Here is a 15,532-nt window from a genome sequence, read left to right on the forward strand (position 1 = left end):
TGTATTGTAAGTCTGAAGGATTTTCGGCACGCGTTTTAGTGGACTACATACGTGGTATATAAATTTCATACTTTAACGTACCTTATACATGATCGCATTAATGACAGCGAATTGCTCTCATTAGCCTTTATATTCTTGTTATTTGAAATTTTTGACAGTCTACTTTAATTGATTTGTTTAATGTTCCTTAATGACTCAACTTAATTGATATATATATTTGTAACCTAATTTTTCTGTATATATCTAAGATTTTTTAATTTTTAATTACATAATATAATAAATGGCGCTGCTATATCTTAATATTTGCTTTTGCTCAATGAGCAGTTATACATATATTCATGTTCGTACCGACATTTTTACCGTGAGCTGCTGGCGTGTATGAAGCAATCGGTAAGGTGCAACATCCGACCTGTAAAAAGTATACGTACCTCGCGTGCTTGGCTGAGTGAGTTAATAAACGATGTGAATAACTGAAAGATATTTGCCAGCATTAAATAATATTCATAAGAGCGCTACAAACTTAGTTATTTATTTATTGATTACATTACATAATTTTTCTAACATTTTTTGAGATATTGGATAGTAAATCTTGTGATTATCCGGAAATATAGTATTAATATAGCCGAAAAAAAATATATGTAATTTTGAGCTGCCAGCGAAAGCATAAACAAACATATAATAATTTATGGCATGTTTATAACATAAGATGTATTGGCACTAGTTATAAGTGATACATATGAATGGAAAAACGTAGTTATAGATGCATACGGAAGTAAAATATCTATTATTTTCATATCCCCATCGTTTTCGCTCGAAAAAACCAGGAAAGGAGTTTCCGCGTGGCTGTTGTTACGGAATTCACCGATGCCGAGGAACATATCTGCGATCGGGCTTTTAAAGTAAAGGAATGGCACGTAAAGTATACTAATTGGAAAAAATGCAAGTAGCAAAAAATGTAGATAATAAATTCGTATTAAGAATAACAAAAATTATAGTTTTATATTTTATAAATTTATCATACAACATTTATTGAAAAGCTTATATATGGATTGTTTATATAAAAATCTTATATGCTAGCTTCTTGCTTCATATAATATATTTTTTATTTATTCTAATAGGATATAATCTTTTTCTCTCTTTTGCAAGTAAAAAATATTTTCTTACGTATTATGTTTAATATGCCAGTCATTTGTCAAGTTTTTAATTTAAGAATAGCTAAACGATAAAACGTTGTTAATTAGATTTTAGATTGTTTTCAAGCAAAGCTAGTGCAGCATGCAAATATGTAGGAATGATGGAAGACGGATAGACGAAGATGCGATAAAGTCGAGCATTGGACGAAGAAGAAAAGGAGAAATGGAATTTAGCGAATGAGGCCGCTGCTATTAGAGGCAAACGATTGCGCTCTCCTGGCAAGTTGCTTTCAAATACCACGGAATGACGGAAAACGGTATCCATTCACATTCCCGTAGTGACTAACTCGCGTTGTTTCTTACGTGACGCACATGCACGTGTGCTCGAAGCGGTCACATATTGCGGGATTAAAATATTGAATTAATTTATGCAGATTTTTATTTATTATTTTGTCAAATACATACAAAGAATAATATAGTATTATTTTTTCAATTGAAAAAGAATCTTTTCTAATGTAATTAATTCGTTTTGTATATATTTGTGGTTCTGATATTAACTAAAACTAATTTCTAGCGTATAAAACTTAATGAAACACTAGACAATAAAAACAAAAATATAAATTATAGAAAATATCTTTCTAGAAGATACAAACAAAAATAGTAATAATAAACTTATTTATCAGAATGCAAATAAAATTATTTTTAATGTAAATAATTTACTTTAGTGGTACATCGTAATTTTTATACTAATTGTAAGTGAATAAATTAATTTATAATACATAAAATTTAATGATACACTTCTTAAAATGATCCATGTTTCTTATATTAACTGTTAAGATAAAAAATATCTTTCACACACTCGATTGTCACGTCGTGAACAAGAAGTAGAGTGAAATTATTTTAACATGATTGATTTAATTTTTAAGTAATTATATATTTATACTAATTGCTGCACTTGATAAAGAGACGATAGCAGGGTTTCTCTGGCCGGACCAAAGTTATAAGCGGTTTATCATCACGCATGGTTATCCACGTGTCCGAATTTAATCGTATCATATAAAAATCATCGCGAGATGGAACAACAGCCTGATTAAGCGATTGATACTTGTAATCGATAATTCCATTCATGTAACCGCTGTTTTTACACACGTTTACTGCCTCCTCCTGTGACGTCACTTCTGACGGATAACATAGAGTGTGCCATACGCCGTAGGAACGTTGCATTACTTTGCCTGCAGCAGATCTGAGAAGCAATTAAGCATGTGTTACGTGAACGTGTGTTCGTTGCTCCATTTCGTCAACATTTAATAATATTGTATATCATCCGTACAACAATGATACGGTGTAGTTTATTCTAGTTATTCTCACCTATCATCTGTGAGTTGTTGTATCCTTGTGCAATCCGTTTCGTCTTCACCATTCGGACAATCATTGTCGCCATCGCACACGAAATCTTGCGAGATGCAAGTAAAATTTCCGCTCTCTCTGCACATATAATGTACATTTTTGTATGCATATAATTACTGATCATAATATATAATTTTTACATGATTTGTCATTTAATCAGCAATACTTTTTAAAGTATCAGAGATACGAGAGATATTTTGTACGGCATAAATTGATATTATTAGTTTTGATAAGAGTATAGACGACTAAATGTAATCATATCTATGTAAGAAAGTTCTTTCATCATCATCTGCATATTTAATTAAGAGAATCAAGAGCGACACATAGTGTTTGCAAAAGTAAATGAAACAATTGTATACATTTATTGTATCGGTTTTTTAACTAAGGGTGAGCAAACGAAAATTCCCGCTGAGCATTCGTGAGCAAACGATGAGCGAATGAATACATAAAGAAAAAAAAATGGATTTTTTAGTATTGGGGGGCCAGCTTCAGACGGGTCAAAGGAGGTATATTAAATTTGTATTAGCTAAAGATAACTCCAAAGAAAGTTGAAGCGTTCTAAGGTTTATTATTTCAATTTGGAATAAAAAAAAGGAGTAATTTGAACAAATCCACTTCTTATTAATGTGCATACCAATAACAACGCTGCATTCAAGATGCTGCGTCTCACAACGCTGCATCTCATTCGACCTTAATTACTGGATTTCATATATATTAGTTTTAATTTATTTAATATGTAAACTTACTGAAAGGATGACCTAATGTAAAGGTCGAAACGTTCAACATTGATGTTTATTATTAAAGCAATATTTTCATATTGATATCCAATGCAAGCTTATATCCTCCTTATAGATAATTATTTAATATTATATATTATCAATCTTACCTGTTGCATTTGAAATTGGCATTGGTGCATTGACATTCTTCTGGCGATTCATCCGTTTTATCGAGACAATGTCGTACCCCGTCACACAATCGTTCTGGCGTAGTTAATTTTAAATATTCTGCGCAGCTACATATTACAGGCTCATCCGCTCCGTTCGAGCAATCCACTTTTCCATCGCAAAATGCACTCTTTGAGATACATTCACCATTTCTGCATCGTATTTCTGACTTTGCGCATTCTACACAAAAATGCATACTAATTGTAAGAATATACGCATAAAAAAGAATTATTTAACAATTAATTAAAAACTAAGTTAATAAATTTGGTGACACCGAAAATGTTCTACCAAGTTTCTGTGAAAAATGAGATTGAAACGCTTAAACAAACGCGTTATATCTCTAACAATAAAGAAGACTATAAAAGATTCAATATTATTTTAAAGTACAACGTCCAATCATTAATTTGACCCTCTTTGAAATCTGTCGCAGATTGGGTTAGTCAGCTGTAAATTTAAAAAAAAAAACAGCAAAAAATAATCAGAAGCACGTTTTTCAGGCGTTTCTCTCATCTTATTTTTCTCAAAAGCTTGATATGATGGATCAGTTTCATTAAAGGAGTTGGATCCAGCGGTTTAAAAATTATGGGGGAAACTAATCTTCTTTTCAAAACAGCACAAAAAATCAAATTGCAGATCTGTGTTAATTAACAATTCTACTTATTGTTAGAGAAAAACATGATAGCAGCAACTAGGTACATATTACTCTGCACAGGTAATAATTATACAAATTTATATGTACATAAAATTAATGCACATGCAGAATTGCAATAACTACAAAATTTAATATACGGTCTACATTAATTCTATTATACATTATTCCAAATTATTTACTATTGTTGGTCTCGTTTCTTCTTCTAATTTGTTGCATTTGTAAACACATCCCATTCTTCTCATCCGCACCGTCTCGGCAATCCATCACACCGTCGCATACCTGATTCCAAGAGATGCATTGTCCAAGGTTGCATCGAACACCGTCACATGCGGCTTCAGGCGTTGATTCCAACACTTCCTCTATAATACCAAGACGGAAAAATTCAATTATGTTAGATTATTTCATCGTTCTATATAAAAATACCACAATCGTAAAGTATATTGGATGACTAAAAATTAATGGTGTAAACGTGTCTTTATATCTGTGTAAGATAACTTACCCAAAGCTTGCGTAAGATAAGCATGGATGTAATCAATGCTTATCAAGTTCCGCGTGCTTCTGAAGCTGCACGGACCGTCTTTTTCTTGAAACGCAGCCACGAGATACCATCCTTTCTTGCTGCGACAAAACACTGTGCCGCTCCAATTCGAAGAAGTTCCATTGTTCTAAACACATGCGAAAGATAAAGTCGAAATTTAATTATTACATATACTTTGTTCATTGTTATTTCGATTCTTATTACGAAGCTTTACCAGACATTCGGTGCCTGAAGCTTCGACGAAACAACGATAGCACTTGTCGCAATTTTGGAGGACTGGTTGAAGAAAGACCGATCGTGTCACACGTTCGTTGTCTGTACCGATTGCTACACATAAATCATCTTTTGCCGGTGGATATATTCTGCGAAAATATTTAACAAATAGTTATATATGAAAGAAAACAATATGTAATAACGAATATATAATCAATATACACACTTCTTCTCTAAAAACAGCGGTTGCACGTAACGTGTATGATTTACTGCAGTTTTCAAGTGAAGCAACGAGACATTTGTTCTTTTCACATCCCTGATTTCGTCAACGACCGATATCTGTTGATGAGGTCCGTCCACGTAAAGAAACGAGCGACTTTGGCCGAGCAGAGCCGTCGTATAATTCACTGATAATCTGCAATTTATTCTTCATCATTATACTTATACGAGTATCCTTTCATCGATATTTATCGAGAGAATCTGATGAAATATAATTGTAATGAAGAATTATTAAATTGGACACAATTCTTCGTTCGACAAAATTGCACGAAAAGAACAATTTCACTGAAATATAATTAAAAATAGACGCTGATATGAAAATAATTTTATTATTATTACTGTCAAAATAATTATTATACGTATAAAGAATTCAAACATGATGAGCAATGCTGCAAGAAGATATTCTAACAATCATCAATTTTTGAGTGTCTTGCATAATTATTATAAATAATTCAACAACATTTTTTTTAGATTTATATAATTTTTTATATTTTTTGAGAACAAAACTCTTCTTTCTGTGTGCATTTTTGAGATAAGAAGGTATTTCGAAAGGAAAACAGGATTTACTCACCTGATAGTTTCCATGCAACTCGAACTGGACAAGAGCCAGTCTGACTCCAAGAGTATGGCCGAGCAGTGATAACGACCGTCGACAAATATGGCTGCCAGCCACGGCCACAGGTAGGTATAATTTCCGTTTCTCGGATCGATGACCACATGCGAATCGGCGCTGCTGCTTAAAACCGGTTTACAGCGAAACCGTAATGTTGTACACGTCTCGCTTCCCTCACTCTCTGCGACGTCCTGAGGTAAAGATTTGTAACTCGTCGTGTTGTCCCACTTTCGTGAGAACTTTGTTTCTAGTATCGTTTTGTTCACAACAACCTTATCCAATGATTGCAAACCCCTGCAAACAATTTATATTTTCCACACTTATTCTTTTTTTATTATTCATACATACTAATATAGTAATTATTCGTATATACGAAAATAGTAATAATTAACGTGTTCAGAAAATTATACATAAATTGTAAATAAATCGGTTATTTTAGAAGCTTTATAAATAAATTTTTGTTCTAATTGAAATATCAGGGATTTAATAAAATCTGAAAAGAGAAATAGATACGTAATTGCCTAAAAAATTACATTAATTAAGAATTCCTTTCCAAGATACCAGATCCACAGAAAACGGTGACTTATAATGACTTACATTTTCCTTACATTATATTATTGTACAATAAAAATATACTCAACAATGAATTACTTTAGCGATTTAGCACTCTGGAATTCAATATGTTACGAATTTGCTTTTTTTATGAATTGTGTGTAGACTTTTTAAGAATCAAGTTAAATATTTTTGAACATTTTATAGTCAAACGTACGTAAATCCGAGATATCTGCACAAGTTCTCTCCTATTATCGACGTTTTTGTGTTATTCTCTAGTATATCTGTCTGAGGGCATTCTACATGCCATGTTTCGTTATAATATCTACTAAGTAACCCTTCCGTGTTTAAAGCGGACCAATTATCGCTATCCACATTAATGTATTCCCCGTTTGTCAATGCAACTGAAAAAAGAACATTGCTATTGATGTCATTTGACATTTTTTTAGACAAATATTATGTAAGACACAAACTTACTGCAGTCAAGCTCGTCCTCCCTTAAAGAGCAATCGAAATTTCCGTCACACCTTTCCGTCATCGGGATGCAATCTCCACTCCTACTGCAGCGAAACTCATTATTCTTGCACATACCTGAAATGATCGTTTCGTTAATAGGTAAAATCAACGGCGAAATTATGAATGATTGAATACCACAATATTTTTCGTCCGTTTCATCATCGCAATCCAGATGTCCATCGCAAATTGCCGTAGGGTGGAAATTCAACAGATAATCTCTGCATGTACAGTCTTCTTCATCAGTTCCGTCCTCACAGTCTAAGTGTTTATCGCATCTTTTATTGATTTTTATAGTTTGGATTAGACTGGAAATGAGATAATACTAATTCAAAAGTCTGAATTTTAATTAAATCTTAGTTTTAATGTCAAATAATTCAATTTTTCTTTTGTTATGTATTCAAATTTGGATTATACTTACTTATTAAAATATACTTATTTTTGTTAGAGCATTCATTTATTTTTACAAGTTTTGTTACTTTCTTTAAAATTAATTAAGTGCAAGCAATTAAATCAATCTTCTTTTTGTTATACACGTATATATATAAAAATTGGATTATTTTTATTAAATATAATAAGTATTTATTAATTTTTATACAGACTATGTTATTTTGATTTCTTGAAATTAATTAGTGTCTTTCAATTAATATAAATTAAATAGATTCTACGAATCTAATGTCTTCGGAGGGTTAGTAATGAAAATTATGGTATTTCGTAACCCACTTTGTGCAGGTAAATGTTGATCTAACGTTCGACGTCGTTGTTTTAGGCGTTGTCGCGTAGGTATCCACAATATTTGTTTTTTCATTATTGTATGTCTGTATTTCTGTCTGATAGAAGAAATAGGAAGAAGTTGAAACTGGAATTGCTTCCGTGTCCACTTCTGCTGTAACATCGAAATCGATTAAATTTTAGTATTACATAACCAACATAAAATTCATTTCCAATTATTTTATTAAGAATCCGAGGCTTGACAATTATAAAAGAGATTAATATAATTTACTATTTTTTTCTGTGGTATTCCCAGATATTTCCTGATCTTGCGGTTTTTCAAATGTATTATTGAAATTCTCGTGTCTTGCATAATTCAATTTCAAAATTTGGCATCCGATTTCATCTTCTGCGTCTAAACAATTTACAATTCCGTCGCAATGATTCTTTATCGGCAAGCATTTTTCTATGTTCGAATGACAGCTAAATCCTGGACACGAATCGGAGGGTTTATTCCCATAAAGAGATGCCATTCGATTTTCTGTAAAAATAACATATTTTATTAAATAATAAAAACAAATTCGTACACATATGTATAGAAAAGACACAACATTTTTGTATTGAGTAAGACTTACCTAAAATTTTAAACGTTTGCAGAATCCAATCTACGTAATAACTCACTTTCATATAAACACCAGGTTCATTCGGACGTGCGCATCCCTCACCATGACTGATTAGACCCACCGCGTACCACTGTGATTCAAAACTATAAAACTAGAAAATTTAAATTTCTGCAAGGATGCGTTGTGTTTTGTAGTTGTACAAATTCAATGCTTTGTCTTCATTAATTGTTACCTGCACATTAAGGGACCGCCACTATCGCCCTGACAGGCATCGCGGCCACCCGCAGGATATCCCGCGCAGATTGTAGCGTTATTCCGATCAGATGAATGTTTACACGTTGATAAAATTGGCACTTCTACTTCTCGTAAATGATCCGCTGAAACCAAATTTTTTAATTTTTAAATAAAGGTGCTTATTAAAGCTAATATACATCTATCGAAAAATTAATAGATTACGAGATAAGTATTTTATACTTTATGCCGGTACATTTTGACGTGAAATATTAAATCAGGAAGGATTAACATTGCTTAGAGGTGAGAGTGATGAAAATTACTGATGCGGGGTCTACAATAGAAGTCATAGCGGTCGTAGGGTCTTAAGTCGTAGAAAATTGAACAATCATAATGGAGTATTCTTCTCATATTTGAATGTGATTGGTCAATTTTTCTTTTTTTTTGCAATCGCGTTTCAGTTAGGCGACTTTTGGGCGACACAAGTGTCCCCCATCGGCGACGGGGCCTATCAAGTGTCTGGCAACCCTGATTATATGACATCGACTCGCCATCAGAGGTCTATCGATATTCACAAATTCTCGCAAGTGCTGAGATACGCGTATATCTCTTTATATAGATTCTCGATTAAAATAGCTCATGTAAAAACTATATAGTTATACAATTACACAAAATTCGTTATATTTAGAATTTCAACAATTATTTCCTTTATTTAGAATTAATCGAAATATTTGATTCCAACATTTGGTTTTAAAAGCACGTTTTAAACCAAATGTGCTACGCGCTTATATACGTGAGTTATTATAACTACACAGTAAGAATGGCGCTTTACTTGCAATAACTGTAACTCAGAACAATGTCAGAATAAAAACAAAGAAAATGTAAGTTTTATATTATTGGGTTCTGTCTTATTATAGGTCGATGGTGGAATCAAAAGCCTTGGTTTATTTTAAATAAAGAAAATAATTGTTGAAATTCCAATAACAAATTTCGTATATCTATTTAGTTTTTATGCATTTTGCATTTTTGTACACGCGATAACGAAACCTCGTAAAGTGTTAAATTCGTGTTTGATTTACTGTTTACCGACTCAATCTGACTCGCGAGTCAACAGTTTTATTGGCTGTATTTTTTACTGCACAGTTTAGCTATTTTTTTTGCAGCTAAACAGAGAACGGACCATTAACTCGAACTCGGCAAATCGTGTTAGTAAATCAAATGCGCTATATTAAATACTTCTTATTAATTTTTTGATTTTCTTTTGTCATATCATTTTAATTATGTGTTTTCATTACACAAAGTAATTAATTTTATTATTTTGTTCATAAAAATATTAAGATACGATTATAAAAAATCAATAGTTTATGAGATATTTAATATTTTATGTCAATATATGCTAATACATAGAGTATGAAACATCATTTATAATTTATATTATTGATCTTTCAATAAATTGATAGCTTTATCTTAATACTTTTATATATGAAATAATCAAAGGAACCATGTAAAAGAAACAATTCCATTTACATTCATAAAGAATAATAACCTTCATACAACCATAAAAATAAAATAAAAAGAATTAATTTCTTTAAAAAATTAATTTTGTCAATATTTGCGTCCCTTGAGGCTGTATAACTTCCATCTGAAACATTTTTTTGTACCCTTGATATTTTCGGAAATATTTTACTCATTATTTCTGTGTAATTTCTACATATGGTTTTAAATATAGCATTAATTATATAAGGAGTCCAATTTTATCTTTTAAAAAGAATATTTTAATGTGTGCCAAAGTATTGCTTGTATGTAATTATTCCGTATGTATACAATTGTAATCGAGCTTACAATCTGGTCCATCTTCTTTCATAGATCCCCATCCAATAGCAGTACACATGGATTGCGGCGATGGATCTGCTTTCCATTTAGAACCCGCAGCGTTTGACGGTGGTAAGCAAACCTGGCGGACCCATCGATTGAAAACAAGAGATTTGTCCAACATGATCACTGCAACGTCGTTTTGCATTTCTTCTTTCATGTAATTTGGATGAATCATTATGTATTTCACTTTTCTCCTTTGCGCCATTGGTGAATATGATAACCGCCTGAGTGTGCCGGATTGTATTTCGTAATAATGTCCTTCGTATCTAAAAATTATTAGCAGACACATCTTAAATCGATTAGGGAAATATCTACGTTTAAGGGATGCTATCATTTGGTATCGTCTGTATTTGCAATATATTCGTCATATGGCTAAGTCGTTTTTAAATACGCTCATACCCATTCATGCAATGGCCTGCGGTGAGTATATAAACTTCACTTAAGATGACACCACCGCAATGGAAAGAACCGTCCTTATAGATAGCCACTAGGAAAGGCCAAGCTTTAGGTTGACTTGCTTGGCCGCCGACTACTCGCGATTGCGATCCGACGAGGGTATCATTCTGCTCTCGCATCCTCTTCTCTGACATGAACTGATTCGGTTCCAGCAATCCCAGTGTCTCTTGGTACAGCTGGTTAAATTTCGCAATTTCTGATTGTTCTTCCATGTGTTTTCTAGATTTGTAATTATTCTTCGCCACATTGAAGGCAGGGGAGAAGTTTTGACGTGAGTAGGCTTTGCTGCCACAAGGTAACGGCGGACATTTGACAAACACTGCTGTGCCCGGGCACGACGTCATTTTTATCTCATTATTGTGAGATTCTGTCACGTAAAGATTTTGAAAGACTTCAGACAGACGAACAGTTTGCATCTCTGGCATTGTTCTGTAAAAATGCATCACTTTATTAATAAATTGCAAATAATATACTTCTCTCATAGAGATTAATCTAATTACAATATTATTTACAGTTTGACCGTTACGGCATGTTCTCCTCGATATTCATTGGTTTAAATTCTCACGCGGTTCAATAAGATTTGATATTATTACAAATTAAATGAAAACTTAAAATTGCGTGTATTAATGACATACGTTAGCGGCCAACCAATTTCCGATTCGCAAGCATCCGCTGCCCAAGATAACGTCTTTGAACAAACAGGATGCCATTGCCCTCGTACGTTCCTGTGCAAGTATCCTTGAGTATAACCAACCGCAAAGCTCTGTAATCGATGTAATATGTATAGAAAGATAAATTGGAAAATATTTATCGTAATTTATTTTACTGTATTACGTGGATCGGCTGAAATGTAATGCACAATCGCACATAACGCGTCAACAGAAAGAAATTTTTTTCTTTACAAATTACGAATATGTGCGACTATGCATTATTTTCCAGCTGAGAGAGACCTACGTGTTACTATATTAGATTTTAAAACCATAAGTTCCAGTAATTAAAGGTGAATAAGAGTACATCAACCGTACTTTCATTCACCCTTAATTGGTGGAGTTTACGGTTTTGAATTTGGAGAATCCGTAAGGAGATTACGTCTGAATTAATTAGATTTTAAATCATTTAGTAAATGATTATATTAACTATCTTGACGCATACATCGCTTGAACCTATATTTTCTAGAAGTATGTTGCAGTCGAGCTCATCCTTTCCATTAGGACAGTGTTTTATCCCGTCGCAACGTTGAGAAAGTAATACGCAATTATCGCTGTTATAATGCTTGTCCCAGTTGTCGCAATTGAAAGATTCCATTGGGCAGCCTAAAAATATTCAAATTTATAAAGGCGTATACTTTAAATCCTTTTCCTACGTTCACATGTGTTAGAGTTATTTCTTTTTAAGGACAAATATATATTGTAAATTCATATTTCAAACGACGTGATTATATTTTGTATAAGCCGCTTATACGAATAAGAAGTTTCGCAGGTAAAGTAGCTTCTAAGTTTAAGGCCATGCTGGAGAGACGACCGAACTTAATCGATATGTCGATAAAACAGATTTTTAATTCCAATTAAAATATATTACATACATTAAGTGAAACATTAAATAAGCCATTCAGTAAAACGTTACGTAAATTTCTCGTAATTGTATAATATTTGAAATAATGGAACGCTCGCAGCTCACGAAGCACATTACTATTTATATTTGTCTTTATTTTATATTATGCAGATTATTATTATGCAAGTAGACAATTTTTCATTCATATATTACGCGCGCGCAACAAAATAGATCAATTTTTACCAAAACAACCGAGCTCGTCCTCTCCATGTGGACAATCGAAATAACCGTCGCATAGTCGATTTCGTGATATCCGATCTCTGCAAGAGCATCTCGTTTCGTCGCTGGCATCGGCACAATCGACACGGCCGTCGCACCATTTCTTCCTCGGGATGCAATAACGATTATCGCACTGATGATAATTTATAGGACATTTGTTGAGTGTGGAGTATACTAAAATAATTATCATGCCGTTAAAATCGATCCTCTAATTTATTTTCTTGAATAATTTCAATTTTCAAGTTTTACATTTTCAGAATATGATAAAAAGAATATCGCTCCTTCATGTCGCAGTATGATAAAAATAATATCGCTTACTTCAAAAGTGATACAACTCAAAAATTAAGTTCCCCAGAAAACAGAAAATGTTTTTTTAACTTGACAGAAAATTATAATAATGAAATATATATATATATAATATCAACCAAGAGAATATATTTTAACATGATTAAATGTCAAATTATTATTTTAAAAAAAAATCACTTTTTTTAATTGTAACGATTTTGACGAATTTTATGATATTCATATTTTTATGAAGTTAAGTTAGTATACTTTTAATGATTGATGAAGTGATGTTTGTTAATTTATGGCAATAACTGATCGTGCCTATATGAAAATCACGTTTGATGTAAGGGATCGATATTATAGTTAAAATAATTAAGATATATGAGATGAAATAAATATGTTAAATAAGAAAGAGGAATGATGCAGATAAGATAAAAAAATTTTTCAATTTTCGCAAGAAATCTACAAAACTTACGTGACTTTTGCTGCGTGACAGCATTTACTTCATGAGACAACTTTCGTGATTCTTTTGAGAAGTCTTTGGTTTCGCCGACAGAACGATCGGATTGCGAGATGCTAGATGTCGGTGGAAAATGAACGGTCGATAGTGACATATAACCGCAGAAATACGGCATGTTTGGAGTTGGCTGCTGGGACATTGCGGTTGATTGCTGATTCAACGAGAAAATTGGTGCGTTCGGCATGGCAGGTCTCAGTGGACCGATGCCTTGACCGATCGATTGAGGTAGACTGTCCGCGTCGTTCAATCTTGGTATAAATTGCATAGGCGTATTACTTTGTATCTGCATATAATTTGGCGAGGAATCTTGGTGAAGCGGGTTTTGAAACGAAAATCCGTGATTCTGCATCGAAAAGGGATTTGGGTAAAATGTCGATTCTGGAGATAATGACATGCTGGAAGATTGGCCAGGATAGCTAAAGAAACAGACTGGATGCGGCATGGTCCACGTTGTGGGGATCTCTACTCCGTACATTCTAGTTTCCGTAGAATCAGCTCTAATCGTGGTTTTCCTGGATTTTTCATCGTCTCCTGTAACAATGCCGTGCTGCGTTCCTGTACCGCTCGATTCCGTCATGGACAACGGATTCACGCTCGTGACACTCTCGCTTGCGGTTGTACTTTGCTGTTGACCGTTTTTCGACACTACTGGAATGCCCTCGTTGTTTTGGCTTTTTATCACACGCGAGTCGTTTACAGTCGAATTACTGTCGGACCATTTGACGTCTGAATCGTTACCGTCAGTGTTATTTACATATATCCGTTGGTTTCCATTGGCATCTGTGTGATTAATTGACACAGTTCCCGATATGTTGGTCTTCTTCAATGACTGACTCGTGGCATTTCGTAATGGGTCATATATAGCTGATTTCGTTTCCGGCAGCTTTGAACTATTTTGAGCCATTTTCTCCATGTCTTCCAGCAACTTGATGATGGCGATGTCAAAATCACTCGAGCGATTTTGCTTGGCATAATCATGCGGAAAATATTGATCTTTCAAATAATCTTCGTCGTTCTTATTTGTGGTGTTGATTTGCATTTCTTTGCACCTGAGACATTTCAAAATATCCCTGGGCAATGATTTCGTGTCGTTTGTCGTTGAAAACTCTTTACTGAGATTCACAAGATGGCCTCGCACTGTCTGTAACAACAGCTCACAATGTTGAGCGTTCATAGTGCAATCTCTTCTTCTGCGAGATACCTCCCGCTTGAAACGCGTGTCAGCGTCTCTTCTATTTGTTGTTAGAAATGAGTCATCTTTTGCAACTTGTGTTATCTGGTTTGTAAGCTTCGTCTGATCGTTAAAAGATAAGTCTCCATCGAACACTTTTCCAACCCGAGATTTCAATAATGATCTTCTGCTGAGAGGAGAGTTTAGCCCGATCACTCGCTTCACGCGTGTTTCCGGTTGAATGCGAGCTGAAAGAATCACGGTAGAAGAAACGATTCTTCGAGGACATCGGCTGGAAATTGGCGATTGCAAGGACGAGCGAGAGTAAATTTTTCGAGAAAAATGGTATGTGCTTCTGCATATGTAGTATTTACTAACCTGAATTATTACGAACGTCGTACTCTGACATTATCGAAAACATCAGGTCAGTGATTGTCATAAAAAGTACAATCAATAAGATTGAAATCACTCCAATCAGAAGAATACGTTTGTGCCGTGCGTAAAAATTTGAACGACTACGCCCTGCGCTTGACTTCGTCATGTGTTTGTTAGAAGTTACGTCTAAAATTGTCATTATTAATCTTGAAATGTTGTACATATTTATGATAAAGTAACAATCACAATATAAGTAGATCTGTTTGCGTTGCTTAAAATTGCCCAAAATTTTTGCACTTAAAGTAAAATGATTATAACATATTCGGACGTGGAAGAGAAAAATGATTCTAAATGCAAACAGTGCAAACAATTTGAAAGGCATTTCTGGAAGACTTACCCAATTTTAATACAAAATAAATGCGCTGTAAAAACAGATTTAATCTTCGGATTTATAAATCCACCGACACTGCATAGTGTCAATTATAGATCTCTGCGTTTCATTACTCATAACTTTTGACATTATAATTTAAGAAAACGAAAACATTTCACGTAAATTAATTTGTTTGGTTTTACGTAATCTGTCTACTTTTTTCATAAAATTTGAAATTTTA

At 33.5% G+C, this 15,532-nt stretch overlaps 1 protein-coding gene across 1 annotated transcript; it reads right to left on the bottom strand.

The window, feature by feature from the left end:
- Positions 1-2,075: 2,075 nt before the first annotated feature.
- LOC108781770 (serine protease nudel-like) lies at positions 2,076-15,087 on the bottom strand. Its single transcript, XM_018549847.1, is given in 22 exon segments — positions 2,076-2,376; positions 2,502-2,618; positions 3,427-3,664; positions 4,316-4,495; positions 4,636-4,801; positions 4,889-5,036; positions 5,114-5,302; positions 5,738-6,073; positions 6,549-6,735; positions 6,809-6,922; positions 6,983-7,152; positions 7,568-7,727; positions 7,848-8,096; positions 8,191-8,321; positions 8,390-8,555; positions 10,252-10,550; positions 10,684-11,169; positions 11,376-11,503; positions 11,893-12,053; positions 12,535-12,744; positions 13,331-14,794; positions 14,925-15,087. Coding segments are annotated over 22 exon segments (5,763 nt in total).
- Positions 15,088-15,532: the final 445 nt, after the last annotated feature.

Source organism: Cyphomyrmex costatus, unplaced genomic scaffold, assembly GCF_001594065.2.
Source record: "Cyphomyrmex costatus isolate MS0001 unplaced genomic scaffold, Ccosl1.0 scaffold907, whole genome shotgun sequence".
NCBI lineage: Eukaryota > Metazoa > Arthropoda > Insecta > Hymenoptera > Formicidae > Cyphomyrmex > Cyphomyrmex costatus.